General features: G+C 36.7%; 2 protein-coding genes across 2 annotated transcripts in view; both read left to right on the top strand.

Moving 5' to 3' along the window:
• Positions 1-13195, top strand: part of LOC128211949 (uncharacterized) — a 44890-nt gene extending 31695 nt beyond the window's left edge. The window contains exons 38-50 of the mRNA XM_052917111.1: positions 164-697; positions 929-1106; positions 1286-1470; positions 1982-2673; positions 2791-7606; positions 8313-8627; positions 8804-8932; positions 9537-9681; positions 9903-10045; positions 10320-10402; positions 10687-11593; positions 11855-12077; positions 12367-13195. Coding sequence (XP_052773071.1) covers positions 164-697; positions 929-1106; positions 1286-1470; positions 1982-2673; positions 2791-7606; positions 8313-8627; positions 8804-8932; positions 9537-9681; positions 9903-10045; positions 10320-10402; positions 10687-11593; positions 11855-12077; positions 12367-12958 — 8942 coding nt within the window. The 3' untranslated portion in view covers positions 12959-13195. The remainder of the gene's footprint in view (positions 1-163; positions 698-928; positions 1107-1285; positions 1471-1981; positions 2674-2790; positions 7607-8312; positions 8628-8803; positions 8933-9536; positions 9682-9902; positions 10046-10319; positions 10403-10686; positions 11594-11854; positions 12078-12366) is intronic.
• A 2355-nt stretch (positions 13196-15550) lies between these two features.
• Positions 15551-19917, top strand: LOC128211723 (putative nuclease HARBI1). The gene is made up of 6 exons (XM_052916751.1): positions 15551-15766; positions 16198-16337; positions 16621-16815; positions 17276-17348; positions 17606-17787; positions 17995-19917. Exons 1-6 carry the CDS (start codon positions 15551-15553, stop codon positions 18218-18220), a joined length of 1032 nt encoding a protein of 343 aa, XP_052772711.1. The 3' UTR covers positions 18221-19917.
• The last annotated feature ends 236 nt before the right edge of the window (positions 19918-20153 follow it).

Below are 20153 nucleotides of genomic sequence, written 5' to 3'. Positions count from 1 at the left end.
GAACAGGTATTTGTAACTGCAATTAATTCACAAGTTGAAATAACATTGTTTATTATGTTGTATATTTCGATACAATTTAAAACAGTATGATGTCAGTATAGGCTTATAAATGATTAATGTGCTTTTTCATATATTTTCATATATTGATTTTTTTTCGTTTCAGCAAACTGGAAGGGATTTCACGATGATGAAAGTGGTATTTGGGGGTATACATGGGCAGTTGGAAAAAACGTTTGCAGTTCTGATGTAATCAAGTTTGAGAACCCATATGCGCATCTGACGGACAAGAAATTCTGGACCGATTCAGCATTTCACAAGGACATTCACCTTCCCGATGGCCCGTACTATGTCACTGTCCAAGCCCTTAACGGCGCAGACTTGGGTGGGTCATTAGTAACAACAGTTTGCCATTCGACTCCGTTCATCGTCGACACTACACCGCCAGTGTTCCATAAGGTGACAGACATTATATATGATGAAGACTTTGATTTGATTGCAATATATTACAATGCCACTGATGAACTTAGTAAAATTGCACACGCCGAGTTCGGCCTTGGGAAAACGAAGTATGACGTTCAACTGAAGCCGTATGGTCTACATGCACCTATGGAACGAGAGGACCCATTTGTAGCAGTGGAGGATTTAGGGCTACAGGAGGGTGTCCCAGCATGGATCAGGATTAGGGTTACAAACAATGGTAAGAATATGAATAAACATATACCAACAATTGTGTATGAACTTTGTAGAATTACATTTTTATCATCGTTGTTTTGCCTTATTAATGCATTTGAACACTTCATTATCAAAATGTGCAATATGAAAACAAAATGCACAATATGAAGAAAACATAATACATTGTAAACATTGTTTATATTTATTTTGATGTCGCGATAAAAACTGCATCAAGATTTTCCTGCTCTTTTTTAAGTCGAACTATTCACTGCGGGCCACGGTGAAGAACCCATTTTGATTGACAAGTCACCGCCAATACCTGGAAATGTTATGGATGGAGACCGTTTGCGAAAAGACAGACAGTTTCAGGCAGATAACCACAACATTTGTGCACAGTGGATTGATTTTTACGATCCAGAGTCGGGCATTGATAGGTATGTGCTTGACACAAAATAATCTGCCACTATGAAAAGAAATGAAAGATAATTTAAAATAACGCTTTAATATTGACATCTGATTCGTATATGCAACAGTTTAAGAATTGTTTCAAATTTAGACCGTTTGAGGCACACTTTTTATGTATCAATCTATGTCGGCTTGCATTGTAAACCAGGTTTTTGTGGGGTGTGGGAACATCTCCACAGAAAGATGATATTGTGGCGTTCCACAATCTCACACGCTACGACAAATCCAGCTGTTCGCCTGCCAACCTTCAACACAAGCACATCTATTACTCCACAGTGTTAGCTTACAACAATGCTCTTAATTCAAAAGCATCGAACAGCTCTTCAGATGGAGGTATTCATTATTCAAACTGGCATAAGCAATTACAATTAAATTGCCTTGTTGCTATTTTCATGACGTTGTTTATCTTTACGTCAATTTTTGTATGTATTGATAAAAACATCCCCGCGGTGTTCTATAATATATTGAGCAAGGGCAAACTACTATTTTCAATACAATCGCAACGTGGTTGTACATAAATATAAGTGTCTGAACGTGTATGGCGTCGTCAGCATGAAATAATGCTACATTATATTTTTGATAGATAAATGGTGTAATAACTTTCGTATAGCGACTCATGTATCCAGAGCTTTAAATTCCATTACTAGTATATAAAAATAATATTACAGACGTGGTCAAAACTTAAACTCGTTCGCTAAAATGATAAAAACAAGCCTAGACCATTTATGTATTATCACCTATAAAAACCTATAAAAACACGTTCCTTTGAATTTAAGGGGAAAAACGGATCGATGAAACAACTATGTGTCTAAAAAATTAAACTTTCTTTTATTTCTTCAAACAGTGCTCGTTGATACAACGCCGCCGCTAGCAGGGAGTGTTGCAGATGGGAAAAGAGGTCACCCGGCGCAAAAGTACAGTTCAGAAACGGTGTCAAAATTTGCAAACTGGCATGGTTTTCATGATCCAGAGAGCGGAATACAAAACTATAGAGTAGACGTATTCATAAACAATGAACACAAACAGTCATTTGAGACAGGAACTGAAGACCAATTTGAAGACCATACTATTTCAATGGAACACAGAGACAATGTTAATTTCAAAGTTCATGGAGTAAACGGCGCTGACCTGGAGGTAGATGCAGACAGTAATGGTTTCCAGGTTGATCTTACCCCTCCCATCATGACGGAAATCTCAGATAACGACAATGGCCAAAGTTACCAAAGTGACAACACGTACCTCAGTCTGAAATGGAACTTCCAAGACGAGGAATCTGGTATTTCTCTCTACAGGGTTACTATATATGAGAGTATATTTGGCAATAAACAAAAAAACTGGCCGCAAACGGAACAATATAATGAAACAAAACCAGTATCTCCTTATAATGGACGAATTCATATAGTGCTAGATAATCTTTCGTTAAAAGATGGGCACAAGTATTCATTGCATGTCTCTGCTCTAAATGGTGCGAAATTGTCAACATCACATGAAACACAAGGTTGTACAATTGATACAACTCCACCCGACCTTCCAAATGTAAGTTACTTTTTACCACAACGTATTTTTAATAAGCTTACTTCTTTTAATGTTTTAGTTTGAGATGTTATCGGAATGCACTTATTTAATAAATGGTTCCATTTTTGTCTTTAACAGGTCCATATAGGTTTACCAAAAGATGACGAAGAACTTGATGACAACGGAAACGTTGTTCACAATGACCAGAACGGGATACGTGTAAGCTGGAGCGGCCGTGATGCACAAAGCGGTATTGAAACGTACCGTGTTGCCGTAGGGACAGAAGCATCTCCAGAATCCATCCTACCATATACTGATTTTGGAAAAGAGACTATTGCATATATCAACAACATATTCTTTAATCCATCGGAAGGGAATGGTACATCAACTACCTACAAAGTTTCTGTTATGGCTACAAATGGGGCTGGCTTGACATCTTTAGCAGGTGAGTCAAGACCCATATTCGTGCACAAAGCAAATGTGCCTGGTATTGTCTTTGATGGAAGAAACCTTTACGAAGATGAGGCGTTCACAATTGACCACACGTCCATTGCCGCGTCTTTCTATGGCTTTGAAAGTGATTCATGCGATATAATCGGTTATGATTGGGCGATAGGAACGACAGAGTTTGGAACGGACGTGCTGTCATACACCGATTTTGGCTTAGTTATGAATAATAAAAGCCACGGACAATGCCAGATCCATACCGAATTGTTCGAAGACGTCACGTATTACATTTCTATCCGCGCAGTTTTAGGATGTCACGAAGAGTACATTGTTTCATGTTCGGACGGTATTACATTAGATCGCATTGCTCCAGCTGTAACATTTGAAATTGATACTGAAGCAAGGATTACAACCATCAATAACGTGATATATCAATCAACGACGGACTCCCTTGGCATTACCGGTAACTCAACAGATAGAAACGGTGTATCTTTAGTCGAATGGAGTCTTGGAACACTTCCTGCCCTTGATGACAAACATCCATTTACTGGAGATTTGTCAGCACTGACAAGTGTTGCAGCTCTCATTCCCGGCGAAGCAGTGTTCTTAACGGCGCATGCTGTTGATAAAGCAGGGAATCAGAATGTTACATCGTCAATGGCATTAATTGCCGATATAACATCTCCAATTATTAAGGAATTTGACTGCACCAATTACATCTCCGCCCGCAAAAGCTTGGTTACTTGCAGCTGGCTTACAGTGATTGAGGAGGAAAGTTTGATAAGCGACATAAAGATATCAATGGGTTCAAACAGCACAAACTTTGACATACTGGACAAGTACGTAATTCACAGAAGCACTTACAGCTTTACACGAGATCTGTTTGATCACATTAACCACATGCCAAATATGACAACTGTTTATATTTTGGCCACCGTCAGCAACGTTGTTGGACTGTCAAAATCTTACGGCTGGGAGGTGATTGTTGATTTAACACCACCGACAGTGGAGAGCCTAGACGTGGTAACAAGCACGATTCCAGGTGTCATCAATGTTGATCACCAGCAATGTCAGCTACCCAGGGGATATATTGAAGTTAAACTTAACGACTTAGCAGACAAAGAAACAGAAATCGACGAAAACAGATATGAACTTGCTATTGGAAGTTCAGTGTATGGATCGGATTATCTGGCATACACGGCGGTTAAACAATCTACTGAAGGAATTTTCTTCATGGACGGTTTCATTTTGCCATCTGATGTGACTTTCTACGCAACAATGCGAATATACAACAAAGCAGGTCTGAAAACGGAGGTTTCGTCCCAGAGTGTCGTTGTAAGTCAAACACCTTACCTGACTGTCAAGGATGGTGATCAAGACGAGGATATTGATTACCAATCAGTACCGAATTTAATACAAGGCACTTGGAAATATACAGACGCCTGTCCAATTACCGAAGCAAAGTGGTCCGTAGAAGACCTAGCCGGCAGGGTCTTGTTCGACTTTATTCCAATACCGAATGCTGGTCAAGTTTTCTTTAACGATGAGGTTCAATTAGAAAACGGCATGAAGTATATCGTTACTGTCCATACAATAGATGCACTGGGCAGGAAAAAAGTGGCTCGGTCTGATGGAGTTTCTATTCGAATTCAACCTCCACTTCCGGGATCCGTCCGAGATGGATTGGATTTAGATCTAAATTATCAGTTTAGTACAACTGAACTTTCGGCAAATTGGGACAATTTTGGTGATGGGTCGAACGATCCGACTCAAACCATAACTCGATACAAAGTAGCCGTAGGAAATGACAGGCGATATTCAAAGACTCGTTCAAATGTTCATTACTTTGTAAATGTTGGTTTGAATACTTCTTTTACGTTTACAAGCCTCAACTTGACGTCAAAACTTGTTCGCTATTACATCACAGTTCGTGGATACAGTCAAGCTGGTGGATTTATAGAAGGGTACAGTAATGGAATACGTGTTGGGTTTGACGATGATATTCGACCAGGAAGTATTTCAGTAGACAAATACCAAGCTTCTACAAATAAAATGTCAGTTTCTTATAATGGATTTCAGTCTGATATTGCAATAATTGATTACAAGGTTGCAATAAGCAGTCATAATGAGATAATTGCAAACGATACAGTAAAATGCGTTGATATAACGAAGAATTTATCCGTGTACGATGTCAGCAATTTACAAAGTTATGGCTTGAACGAATATGTGGAAATTGATGGACTGCAATTATTACATGGCGGCCTGTACTATGTAACAGTCGTAGCTGAGGACGAAGCAGGAATGTGCATTGCAGTCACAGGCGATCCTATCCAAATTGATACGACTCCGCCACAGAAAGGACAGTTACTGATTAATGGTATTGCTCCTACAACTGTTGTCTACCTTAGACTCCACTCTGAAATGCATGTCGAATGGGATGGATTTTCGGATAGTGATTCAGGAATTCGATCTACTCATGTAAAATTATATGAATGTGAAACATGCCTTAATACAACACTTACAAGTGAATTATGTTACCTGATAGATGAAAGTTTCGTTGCGGACGACACAAAAACAGCCTTTTATGAGCTTGACTTAAATTCTGGAAAGGCATATTACATTGGTTTAGAAGTCACAAATGGAGCTAATTTGAAAACAACCTCTCAGAGTTCAGTCGTACTGGTTGATGAATTCCCACCACTATCGGGCCAAATTAAGATAACAAAGGACTGGAAAGGCGTGACAACATTCCAACATTCAACTTCATCGTTATCAGGTTTTGTCCCTATTGCTATGACTGAGGAAGATTATCAGTGTCCAAATCAGTTAAGGTACTTTCCCATGCATGGATCAGATAGAATGACTAATATACTCGATGAATTTAGCGAGGACTTTTTAGTAATCAATGCCACCGGGGCATACATGGGGATTGGCTACAATTCAGATCTCTCAAAAATGACGAGAACTGGTATTTTATCAGAAAAGATGCCTTTGCAAAATGGGAATTATACAATAAGTATCGGGGCTGCTACCGGAAATAAGATTATAACGACAGTTGCTGTAATAACGGATCCAGTTGCAATTTTGTATGAGGTATCAGACAAACCTGCCGAAGTCTTTTTTGACTTAAATGCATTCGACAACATAACTGGACTTGAAGCAGATAATTTCACTGACTTTGGAAATTTAAGTGCAGCTGCAACATCAACGACTCCAATCCCGGGAACGTTTAAGCCGAATAATGAAACTGGACAAGGCACGGCTGATTTTGAGGCAGAAGAATATGGCTTTGGGATTCACATTCTTGGATACAAGATTGGCAATAATGAATATTATCACCATGTCTTTTGGGCTAAAAGCAAATTCAAAACAGCCAGTAGATGGTTTCAAACGACCACATATCCAGATCAAATTAACGAGTATATAGTAAACGTCAGGAAAAGTTCTGAATTTCAAACCGAAACTGTAGATCTGTTATTGATTGTTGACGGCGACGAAAAGGTAAGCCTGTCCGGTTTCAGCTTTTATGGAGATGTAAACCTGGCCGCGGTCACTTGGAATGAAGACAATTACATGCCGCCACTAGATATCTACCAGCCATTTTATTCCGACGCAGTTTTACGAGCAATAGATGTACCAGATGATCGGGACAAGCTGTGCCGCCATGGACGAGCATTTTATGACGGAGAAAGCGGGATAAAAGAATTGTGGATTGGTGTTTCTGATAATATCAAGGAGATGGGCAATATTCTTCCTCTGTCTTTGTTTAAGAAATTCTGCTTTCCTTGCATTAAACCATGTGATCATCTCTGCCGTGAACCATGTACAGATGAAAAACTTTCGGATGGTTTTAATCTTGTTCCAATTGAACTGAACGGGCTAAACATGGACAAAGTCAATATAAATTCTACGTGTGACAATATTACAAGTGAAGTTTCCTGCAACAGTACATCTTATTACATAAACGCAAAGCTTGTCAACTTTGCAGGAGAAGAAACTACTGCAGTTTCAAATGCCATACAAATTGATACAACGCCACCAAAATGCTACTATGTTAAATGTACTGATCCGGAATACAATGTTGACCAACCAACAGAATATTTAGGTTCAAACTCAACAATTGGGGCTTATTGGAATTGTACAGAAATGGAAAGTCTGATTGTTCGATATAAGGTTGAGGTTGTAGACATAACAAATGGCAACATTGTAATGAATACCACAGATATCGGGCTAAAAACCAGAGTACGCTTAAATCTTGCAAATGGTACGTTTGAAGATGGAAACGACTATGCGGTCAGATTGACTGTATTAAACAGTGCTGGGCTAACGTTGATGTCCACGTGCAAAGTCCATGTGAATCTTTATCCACCAGACGTATCTGCAGTTGATTCGGAACCTTTATACACGGACGGAACCACGCCATCGATGAATATGCCTTATTGGACTGATTCCCAAACCCAGATCGGTATGCACTGGTCTGGAGGGACACCCGATACAGAGTTTTATGGTAAGACTACTTCGTCATGAGTAGCATATTTTATTATTAGTATAAGTATTTCTCAATACAGTTTTCGAGCGGGGTGAGCATTGCAGTCTGCGAATGGTAAAAGCCCGTTCGTACTGTTTATTCATTACGTTTTTATTTCTCGAAGAATATAACACAGCACTAATAGTTTTTCCTGCTCGTTTGTGCAATGATACTTTCATTGCTAGACTAAATGAAGATATCATTTTAAACCTTGTTAAGGCGAGTTATGTCTAAAAGTTGACTAAGGCGTACTTCTTAAGAGCTAGCACTGTTGCTCTGACTTGATTTCTTCGTGTACAGGTGATGTTGGTATCCGGTCGTTGAGTACTTAAAATAAATTTATCAGTTTATATGTTATTTTTTGCTTTCTTCATCATTGTTATCAAGTTAATGCGTTCTCTGATTACGCTTATATATTTTAATTTATTAATTATTGATAAATGATGGGACAGGTGTGAGGTTATGGTCATGCTAACTAGTTTAAAACCCCAGTATAATCGAGTTTCAGTGAGCTCCCGTTTCAATGATCGTTCCAATTTTGATTAGAGTATGGTTTGTCTGTGTATGTGGTGAAAGTTTGTCTTTGGTGTTTGTATCTGTGTGCGTGATGTTTATATGATTGTGTCTGTAGTTCATTGTCGTTTGGGACACTATTGATGGCATTGTCGCATTTCTTTCCATTCAGAATGGCAGGTAGGGACAAGCCCGGATGGATCAGATTTGTTCCCCTCTTCCAAAGTAAGCATTAACTCTACTGGCTCCGCAGCCATTGTACATGGCAAAGTACATTACAACAGCAAGTACATCAACAAAACTGTGTCTGAATATCGCAACATGACAAATAAGACGTTGGAACAAATTCAAAACCTTACTTCTGCCAGTGAACAGGAGAAGTCGTTCTTTAACATGGAGCCAGGCAGATGTTATTATCAGTCTCTATACGCGCGGGGATATTCACACCTTACTAGTAAAATCAAGGAGAGGAATGTTTGCGTGAAAAGTAGGTTTAACATTTGTACTTGTGATTACTGTACTATGTTCTTACTTACACTAATTAAACTTGCAATGTTGTACTAATTTATCTTGTAGAATTAATGAACAAGGTGTTTTGTAAACTGTTAAAGATGTTATAATATAGTATGCTACACACAAAAAGTCATATACATATTTCAACAGGATCTGGTGATGCATATTTGGATGGAACTAATGGCAAATCGGTTATTAGGGCGTACAAGATGAAGTCTTCTTCAGCTTGGGTCACATCAGACCCTACAGTAACCCCCGATATAATTGTTGACGCACAAAGTAAGTACAGGTCTATTTCCAGCTTTTTAATCCAATACAAATGTTTTGTAAAAGCACATTTATTTATAAAAACTTAATTTATACTCGATGATATTGATGGCTAGGTTGTTTAAGCTTCTTTAAAGACGTCTTACCTAAAAGAATCGAAACTTGGGTATGCAAGTATTCAAACTAATTAAAAGTTTGTAAAATATATGTTATTGTTTAACTATATTATTAATTGTTATATATATATATATATGCAACGATTATAAACGCTTTCAGGTAAAAACATTTACGTATAATATGTCAGTGTATGTTCATTTTCAAAGGTTTGTATAGTTTCGTTTCGTTTACATGGTCTGATACAGGAATGTATAAAATATGATTGTTATATTTGTATAAATGGTTGAATTTGTCCCGGTTTTATCTTTTATTTGATCACATGGGTCTACAAATCTACATAACGAACTACCTTTGGCATTTTATGTAGTGCCAGTACAGTGTTTATTGTAACGCTTTCTTGATTATTTTTTTTATATTGGATTTCATATGCAAAAAACGAGTCACTCGTCTTATTATTGTATGACAAAGCTAAGCTAAGCTATTTGCTTTCCGATATTAGTATCTGGAGGCGGCTTGACAGTAGGGACAATCACGCAGTCGGACCAGGAGGACGTCTACGGCAGCGCGGCCACTATGGATTACAAGCCGTACATATCCAACATACAAACCACACTGGAACAAACATCGAGACTCTTGCGAAACAGGTTAGCTCTCAATTAAGTATCGCAGAATGCATGCACATTTTAAGGTTAGACGGTTTGGGCACATGTTCTCTTTCTAAATGTATTCGGGTGTATAATTCTGAAAACATTATTTTAGAAACCATACAAAGACATCGTGATTAGTATGAACAATAATGTAAAATCGTTCTTATTCATAACACCATGCAGCTGTTTAAATAATTTATAACGATTTATATTTTCAGAATACAGCGTCTTTGCAACGTGACGTTCTTCCTGACGCCGTCGCCGGTTGTCGAGGTTACAGATATCGCTATCAACATGACATTGCCAGTGGGATGTGAGAAGGACTCGACATACCAGCCTGCGCTTATATATTGGGACAAAGGTTTAACATATCACATTTATTGTATTTTATAGAGCTTTTATTTAATTGGACATGCTCCGCATTTGCAATATGTCCATTATGTTTTAAGTTCGAAAGCGACACAGTGTTGCCTGAAAAGAGATTGTGGTATTATGTTGGAAACCGGGGAATTATCCATTTTTTGCTTGTTTTGCTAATGTTGTATCTGCATCGTAATTTAGTTTAGTTGGATAAACGTATAAAGACCAATACTACGTAGTGTTGCCTTATTTCAATTTCAACTCATTTCTTTCAGATGAAGAACAATGGGTTCATATCGACGAAGGCTGCAATGAGTACTTGTCTGCAATCGTCCACTCGTCAAGATATAATTCAACGGTTAGTCCAACAGAAACCAAAATCACACAGAAAATGGTTAATAATATGCGCAACACATAATGAATTAAAATTGCATAGTTTACCTCTTTTGCGCAACACTAAACTTGTTAAATAATGTATACATTTTTATCAAAACGAGTCATTACTTCATTTACTGAAAAACCAACGAATTGTGTTCTGTTTTATACAAATTTCGCTACATATAAATGACCAACACCGCTGACAAAATGTTATCTTATTTCAGTTTGTTCTAATATTATGCATTTGTGCATCTTATTTCACAGATATGTGGCTCGACGAGAAATAATTCTTCTGTTCGAAAACGTCGTGAGACATCATTCGAAATCAATTCTCCAAGACAATATAATCTTGTAAGAATAGCCAAAACGTACCAAAACTCACCACCGAAAATTGTCACGGAAAACGTCTATTTTACTGAAGACATAACGGGAGAATTTGACATTGAAACATCTGATGCAGAAAAAGACGTTCTCAGCTACAGAATTGTGGACAAGCCAAGCAATCTTGACTGTAATATAACTTCAACAGGAAAACTAAAATGCATTCCTGAACCAGACTTTTATGGCGAGGATACAATTACGGTTGAAGTCACTGAAACGGGGCTTCCATCTTTTGAAGATCCTAACTCAGAGAAAAAGAAATTAAGAATTGACATACAGGATGTTCCAGACAAAACTGAACGTTTCTTTTTAGACTTGAATGAAACTTGGCATGATGAAAAACGACCATCCATGAAACATACAGTCATAACAAATGCAAACAGGTCTTCTTCACTTTTTGTTGGAAAGATCATTCTCGCTGACGTAGATGGCGGGGAAAAGTTTACAAACATTCCACGATTTACATCTCTTGGAAATTCCACATTTTCACTGAACGCCAGTGATCTAGAATCAATTCCATTCGAAAACTACACTACCAAACATTTTCGGTCAAAGGCAGCCTACGATGTTGATTTTGAATTCAGTCCCCTCCTTCAAGGAAAAATGGTCCTAGATTTTATAGCCCAGACAGAGGACTCCAGTTATACCCCCGGGGTAACGATCACTGTGTTTGTCTTGGAGAATCCTTGTATCCATGGTTACTGTAACCACCCAACACTGGGTGAGGAGGCGTGTAATGACACAGCCCGCTCTGATTCGTTTGTTGGGTATGAGTGCGTGTGTTATCCAGGTAAGCCTTAGATATACCATGTTTATCTCATACACTATGTTTCAATTTTGTGGGTATGCTTTTATTGATTAAATTTGTTTAAAAGAATTACTTTGATTTGTATGTATACATAAATATTTAAACATTTATTGATATTCTAATTTACAAGTTATACGTAAAACAGTAAACTATATATCATGAAATTGAAAACATCAAACTGGTCTGAGATTCCAGAAGTCTATTTTGGAAGATGTAATGAATGTATTGTTATACTTATCACAGGTTACAAAGGTGAGTGGTGCCAGACGGAGATCGACGAGTGTGCACATGAGCCCTGCTCCACCCTGTACGATTGCGAGGACCTGGTCAATGATTACGAATGTAACATCAACATACCCAAGCTGATGGCGGTCATCATTTGTCCTCTCCTTTTCCTGATACTGGTCGTGTACCTACTGAGGAGGCTTATGATTAAGATCAGATACATGAAGATGTCCAGGAGCAGGTAAAACAATAAAAGGATCCAAATACATATTTGAGAAAATTGTTGTTGTTTTTTTCAATTTAGTTATATGGGTAATCTTTTGTATATTTCCAAGGTGGGTTAGAATAAAGATACAATCTAGTTTGATGCAAGTGTAGACTGCCGTTTTGTTTTGTGACCATCATTGTATGTTTGCTTTTTACAAGGGTCTTCGTTAAATGTTTGAATAAGGTCTAGGCCTTATAGTTTCTGTTGTGTTATGTAAGGAAATGGCATTTTCGATAAGCACATAAATGTTCTGTTATTAAAGAGTTGGACTGATGGATGAAGGTACCCAGAAAATATATGAAGCTGGGGAGCGACCGCGAACCGCTGCTTCTATTTTCCTGCAAAACACTGAGGCTACAGACGTGGTGGCAAACACTAAGTGGCATAATAACAGAGCTTTTGAAGAGATGGACGAAAACACAGCCAATCCGCTCTTTGGTCCAGGCATAGCAATGCCTCCGCATCATCGCAAGTTCAATGATGAAGACGAATCCCCAGACCATGCTATATTCGCCAGAGCTTTTGCACAACCTGAGTCAAAACCGAGCAAGTTCTCCGCGGATGAGTTAAACGAATCATCTGGAGAGCGGCTAAAATCATTCAAGCCTATGAAAGAGGACGCACCAAGGAAAAGGTTCGCGGTTGAAAAACTCATCGAAAACGAGCCATCTGGTCCGGCGATCGAAGAAATGTCAGCAGTGGCTGCAAAACCAGTGAAACGCCTTCCGCCGCTGAAGACGAATGGTAAATCACCGATACCTAAAGCTACGCTAAAGCCGCTAAGTCACGACGCTTTCGGTGAAATGGTGGAGAAGCTAAAGAAGGAGTCCACCATGACAGACATTAATGTTTAAATTATTTTATTCCTTCCATTTGTTTTATAAGCTTGTTTTATGTATCTTATAACTTTTGTTTTTCATTTAAGAATCACTTAAGTATATGTAAGATTTAAAAAACTTTGAAACAAAAATATTTTTATCCTGAAGAAATATCTATGCTAGAATAGCTCAATTCTTTTTTCTGTTCCGTTAGAGATGTTTTCTGTTAGTATGCAAACTGGGTCTAAGCTATAAAATAAACCTTTCATTTCCTATCGTTTGTCATATTTCAAAAGTTCTAAGGCACTAACCTAAGTCTGTAAGAATATTGTGCAACATAAATGAACAGGGTTTTTTATAATCCTGGTTGATCATTTAAAACTTTCTGTAGGCGTGTTCAATTGTTAAAACCCCACTGTGGTTAAAACAAGCATAATGTGTGTAAATTATGTTTACTTGTGTCGTCTTCAATAAGTAAATAGAGCACTGAATCGAGGTGTTAATAATTAAGCTGTTATACACAGGACATTTTTAGATCATGATCAAGACCATGCCACATTGCGTGAAACTAAAACATTGTACATGTTTATTTATCGGCGGAAAGTTTGAATACATTAGTCGCGGGTTTAAACATTTAAAAAGCCAGTCGCCAAAATAATCATAGTGTATTGATTTATAAAATGACAAAACAAAATATTTTAAGATCTGTATTATCGAAGAATTGGGGGAAATTAAGCATCATGTTTGTTTTGTAAAAACACAGTATATGAGGTATGGCACTAAAAGTGGGCATACGCATTTTGAAACATAATACAGGGATATATAATGTAATACATATAAGTAGTGCAGGATAATAAACATGTCAGTTCACACTTAATAAACCATGACTTACAGTTTCTGCAAGAGTTTACCAATTCTTTGTTAACATATGTCCAAACAACGATACATGTAGAAAACGAAATTACATTATAAGAGTATTATTCGCGCTATGCCAATTGCCAGGCCCACTTGCCAAATATTATGAGCAACAAGAACATCACGTTAGGCAAATAATTAAATAGTCCCCTATCGGTGTTATAGCCATAGACAAAATGATTTTAAATGATGTGCATAATTTACTGTTTTGGCTTGGCACTACGCACTTGTATCCAAAGGATGATATACCTAGCTTACATACATAGATTTAAATAAAAGCTTGTTCTTGTCTCGCTGGTAATGTCGTTTTTAGAGAAAAAAAATCTGCAATGGTCGTAGGGTAGATTAAATAAAATTGTTATTAGACGGTCATTTATGAGCTTGTTTCATTAGACGGTCAAGCTGTTTATAGTTTTTATGATACCAATAACGATATTACTACCTTAAGATTTCACATGATTTTTAACATATTAAGAGTTAAATACATGTTCCCCATTCTTGTAATGAACACTGTAACATGGCTTAATGTGTTTAAGTCCTAGTGTCATTTTGCTTTGTCAAAACAGTGTATCTGTTGTTTTATATACGCGCTCAAGTTATATCGTCACTTTTTTGAGAAAAAAGAACCGCGTGTACATCTCGGCACATCGGTAGAATAATTAGAAATCATCTTGGTATAAAACAATACCGATTATATGTGTGCTTAAGATATCTCAAATGCAAAAATGTCTAGTTTGGATGTTGTTGAGTGTATAGATATTTCACAATAAAAAGATAAAAAAATAGCAAAAGAAAACAAATAAAACCAGAGCTACCACAGGAGTGATAAGACTAACCACCGCACGAAATCTTGACACAGGAAGATATTTGCTGTTTCATCAAGATATTTACAAATACGTCACCGAATTTCACTCGAAATGTCATATAGGGTGATGCTTCCGCTAAAACACCACTTGTAAGGTTTCATTCGGGACCAGTCAGGTAAAAAACAAAATATCAACTCTATGGAAAAAGCCCGAACGAACGCTTGGGACGACATGCATTACTAGGCAGTATATCAATCACTCATGAGCAATTTCTTTGAGATTTTGGAGCACTTTAATATAAAGAAAACATAAAGGGCCATAACTCTTTGAAAAATATGAGCGAACCTGCTGACCGTATACGCTTATAGGCTTGATACAAATCACTTCTAGATCTGGCCATCTGTTTTGGAGATGAAGCGCACACGAAAACCGTTATGTTCACTACATTGAATAAAAACAACAAGTGCCTTATTCTGCGAAAAAGGCGAATGTGCCAATTGGCGGGGCGAAAATGCAGCAATACAAAAATACGCCAAGGGGCGGGACGAAATGAAAGAATACGAAAATGCGCAAATTGGTGGGATGAAAATGTAACAATGCGAATAACGGTGTGGCGAAAAATGGTGGGGCGAAAAATCGCCACAATGATATTACGATTATTCGCCTAGAGTTATCGTGCATTGTCGGATTTTCTCCCCGCCACTTGGTGCAGTTATAAGCATTAGCAAACTTCAATAAAATCCAGGGGCCCGTTTCAATAAAGATCGTAAGGCTTAAGATCGTAACTTTCTGACGTAACTCTGTTTTTGGCGTAAATTGCGTTTCAATAAGAATATCTTAAGGAAATTATCTTAAATTCTGGTCGTAACTTTACGGGAGCACCTAGCCTCTCTTAAGAAGCGTAAATATGGCGGCAGCGTTTGGCGTTCTTTACATGGCAAGAAATAATAATGGGATTGAGAGGACGTTTCCGGCAAGGTTAACCCTAGCCGATGTCCGGGAAGATATTGTCGTCTCCCGGTATCGGTTGGGGAGTGCAGAGATACTCGAGCTTTTGGCCCTGATATCGGAGGATGTTTCCCCACAGACGAATCGCGGGCACTCGATTTCGGCAGAGACCAAGGTAAACACTTGAGGAGTACACCGGCGCTTCAAGACCACCACGACTAAGCAACAAAAAAGACGAAAAGTCCATCCAATTCTGTTTTGTTTGTTAACACACCTAATTCAGGCATTTACACAGTTTGGCACTTGGATTAATGAAGTGTATTGTACTTGTGTATTTGCTGATAACTACGGATGCAAGTACGTTTGGAATTTTTAAAAGAACATCACTAATTTTCGGATGGAATATTCGGATGGGAAATACAACAGCATTCTGACAACTGTTGACCTCATGTACATGACTGTTGTCTCTATTTACCAGTGAAAGTATACTACGTAGATATTTATTGTTTTTAACATGTAAATATATATGTTGACTTAAAGGAAGTCTAGGCAAGTTGGCAACTCATTGTTTTGAAAAATTTATTTGATCCATTTTTGTAATTCCAGCTTTTGCTGACACTTCGGTTCCTCGGCAAAGGGGATTTCTATTCAGAGGTTGGTGACCTGCACGGTGTGTCAAGGTCATCCATGAGTAGGCACCTCCATGAAGTTGTTGCGGCCATCAACAATAAGATGAAAAATATAAGGCAAGTCCACATTTAGTCTTAAACGTTACATTAACTTGCATGAAACTAACAAGCATGGTATTGAAATGAATGCTGGAAATGCATTAAGCTCAAGAAAAATTGGCTGCCTACATTAATGCTTCAAATGGCAATATGGCAGATTTAAAAAAGGGAAGAATAAGTGAATTTAAAATAGAATTATTAGTGGCTTGTCAGTTACTTTCTACATCCATGATTGTCATTGTTAAATTCATATTTATTGAGAAACATGAAATATACTGGTATTTTTGTTTTTTTTAAACAGGTTTCCAACGACTTTGGAAGAGAGGCGAGAAGCCAGTTTGGGATTCTACACACTTTGTGGCATTCCAAGAGTTCTGGGAGCTGTTGATGGGACGTTAGTGCCTATCATAGCTCCCCATGACAATGAGGAAGTATATGTTTGCAGAAAAGGTTACCACGCCCTGAACATACAGGCTGTTGTCAATTCAAATATGAGGTTTGTATTTGTAAATGGATATTAAACATCATAAGACAAAAATGATCGATGAGTTTAATCTTTTGTACATGGTCTAAATATACTGATTGTACAATATGTTTTTTGAGACCATAAACCATAATATCCATTAAGAATGATATTATATAAAAAGAAAAAAAGGCATTTTTCAGACAATTGATATTTATTGTGAGTGGTCGTATTACTGAAATGAAGGCATTGATCACAAAAGCAGCCGGTTCTGTCAACACCGTCAATTTGTGATAGTGCAGCTTTAATCTCTGCAAGCATGATTTTTAATTGAAGGACAACACAATGCTTACCCTTTAAATTATTTAATATATCTACTTTATAATGTTACAATCACATACCGGTAGACATAAAGAAAATCAATAATTTTGGAGTTAAAATTATTTTCATTGTTTTTAATACAATACAGTAAAGACCATTTGTTTTATTGTAGGTTCAATGATGTTGTGGCCAGATGGCCTGGATCTGCAAATGATGCAGGCATTTTTGATAACTGTGGTTTGAAGGTAAAACCTTTATATTTGTCACCCAGAATTTCTGTTTTAATAATGAGACTGAAAATGAAATATAAAGTTAAGAAGCGTTATATGGCACCATTGTAATGTGATGTTTATAGAAAGTTTGAAAGCATGGAATACAATGTAACATACTTGTACAAACTTTTTGTATGTATTGATTAAAATGCTCAATGTTTATATTTGGTGATATTATAATGACAAAAGAACAAGCACTATTATTTGATTGATGTATTATTTATTTTAAGAGACACCTAGAGCTGAACGATGTAGGGATGTTGTTGGGTGATAGCGGCTATCCATTACGCCACTACCTCATGACCCCAGTTCTTCGGCCACAAGGGATACAACAAACAGCTTACAATGTTGCTCATGCAAGGGGGAGGGTCGTTGTGGAACGAGCCTTTGGACTATTGAAGTCAAGGTTCAGGTAAATGATGGAATGAGCTAGATCATCAATATATGTATATTTCTGTAAACAACACTCCGCTGAATATATTGTTTCTTACAATGTGCATATTTTTGACAAACTTGAAAATATTGGATATAAAGTAATAATTGACTTGCGTAAATTATTTGACCAAAGTGATTAATAGGTCGAATAAAAACATGTTTGAAAATAAAACATGCATTTTAGGTGTTTGCACAAGACTGGGGGCTGTCTGATGTTTTCCCCTGACAAATGCGCACAGATTGTCACAGCCTGCGTCCACCTGCATAATTTATGTCTAGACCGGCATGTGCCAATGCCAGGAACAGTTCTGAGACAGGACGGTCAAGATATGGACCAGCAGCCACTTGCTGTACCAGCACCAAACCACAGCGGGGTGCTTCATCGGAACATTCTTATAAATCGATATTGAACTGTTAATTGGTTTATTTTTTATATGGGCAATTTAATTAATAAGAAGAGTTTAACTACTCAATACAGTGTTGGCACTATATTTACACCAGTTTTTTTGCTCGATTGTTCGAAGAATAAGGAGGGCTATACTATTCGCCCCGGCGTCGGCGTCTTGTTAAAGTTTTAGGGCAAGTTGGGATTTTCACTTATAAGTCCAATACCCTTCATTAAAGTTTTGGGACATTAAGTTATTATATCGCTCTTGTTTTTGTTAGGTAAGTGTATGTGCATTCTTAAATGTGCACTAACGTTGGCCTCTTAGCTTCTTCATTAACATTTTTGAAGGTTGTCTACAAACATATTCCATTGACCAAAAATTCACTAGTAACATGTTCAATTATTTATTCTGTAATATAACATGGTAGATATATCACAGCTATACATATCACAGAAGATGTAAAATGTTAACAGCAACAGCATTAAGGAATAACTCAATAGATAATATACTATTTACAACACACACTGAGAAACACATTTGCCACAAATTCTCGACTTCATGTTCATTATTTATAAAGATGAAAATATCATTTCTAATTCTGATGTGATATTTTAATATGAGGTTACTTCATAGAAATTTTGTTATTTAAGATATGAACATGAATCTTGAAAGTTGAAATATTATTGCAAAAATTAAAGTTTAAAAATGAAACATACCTGTTGAGTTCAAATTTTGAGACAAATGTAAACTTTCAACAATCATGAAGGGGTTAGTATTGTTCATTTTAGTTCAAGATCTTATTATATTTCACCTATTGAGCACCAAAACAAGTACTAGATACAGCCTATATTGTCTTCAGGTATTCACAAGATGATATACATTGCAATTGTACACTGAAACAAACATTTTTTTCTTTGTTTTATATGCCTAGAACTAGATTATAAGTCAATAACTAATAATTCTTTAGAAAATTCAACAAATATTTTGGAGCACATATAAAAATTCCTAACAAGAAGTGTTCCATGCTTGTGTGTGAGACATTTGATTTGGAAACAATAGTGGGCTTTCATTTCAAAACCGTTAAAGAAAGCAAACTTTGTTTATATAAAGATGCACTAAGACTTATTTTGTACCATAACATAGTCTAAGGGTTTCAGTTTAGTCATTGAGCTTATAAATTGTGTAATACATAAAAATGTTTTGCATGAGTTGCCATTTACTACAGAAAGTTATGAAACAGATTAGTGAAAACTTCAAAGTGAGCCTTAAAGCTCTCACAGATATACCATTTTAACAAGTTTATTTTTTATTTTTTGTCTTGGATAGGGCAAATCTTTGTTTAAATGTCTGAAAGCCAATGATAAAAGATTGCTAACAAAAGATCAGAATGCAGATTGTCATATTTCCGGTTGACAATTGATGTTTAATGGCTGTTACTTATTGTTTAAAAAAATGAATAAAACATCAGATTTTTTTATTTGAATATAAGATATTGTGATCTTATATTTTATCAGCTTTCTTATATAGATGGTTTCTTTGGATGTTACAACAATGGCTTGTTCCAAGACAAAAAATATCATAGTAGTCAAAACTTTTAATCTGTTAGAGTGCAACTTTAATATCAAGTTAAATTACACTAGTGTAAAACTAGTTAAATTATGATGGTTGTATTGCACTTGAAAAATAAGCAAAAGCATGTATTAAAGGAAATGAAAAAAATGTCTTTAGGTTATCACATTGGTTGATGACAATGTTAGACATAACTAAATTACACTCTTTTTATGGAGAAATATTTTCAAACAGATCATACAGCAGAACTTGTAAGCTTGAAGAGGTTATCATTTACATGTATATGCACTTATGAAATGTAATAGGATTTTTCCCGAGTTTTTATGATAGTATTAAATGAAATAAACTGTAATGTAACATGAAAGGGAGTGAAAGTAATTTGATT

The sequence above is a fragment of the Mya arenaria genome, chromosome 12 (assembly GCF_026914265.1).
Source record: "Mya arenaria isolate MELC-2E11 chromosome 12, ASM2691426v1".
Classification (NCBI taxonomy): Eukaryota; Metazoa; Mollusca; class Bivalvia; order Myida; family Myidae; genus Mya; species Mya arenaria.
This window is presented reverse-complemented; position numbering and strand designations above follow the sequence as displayed.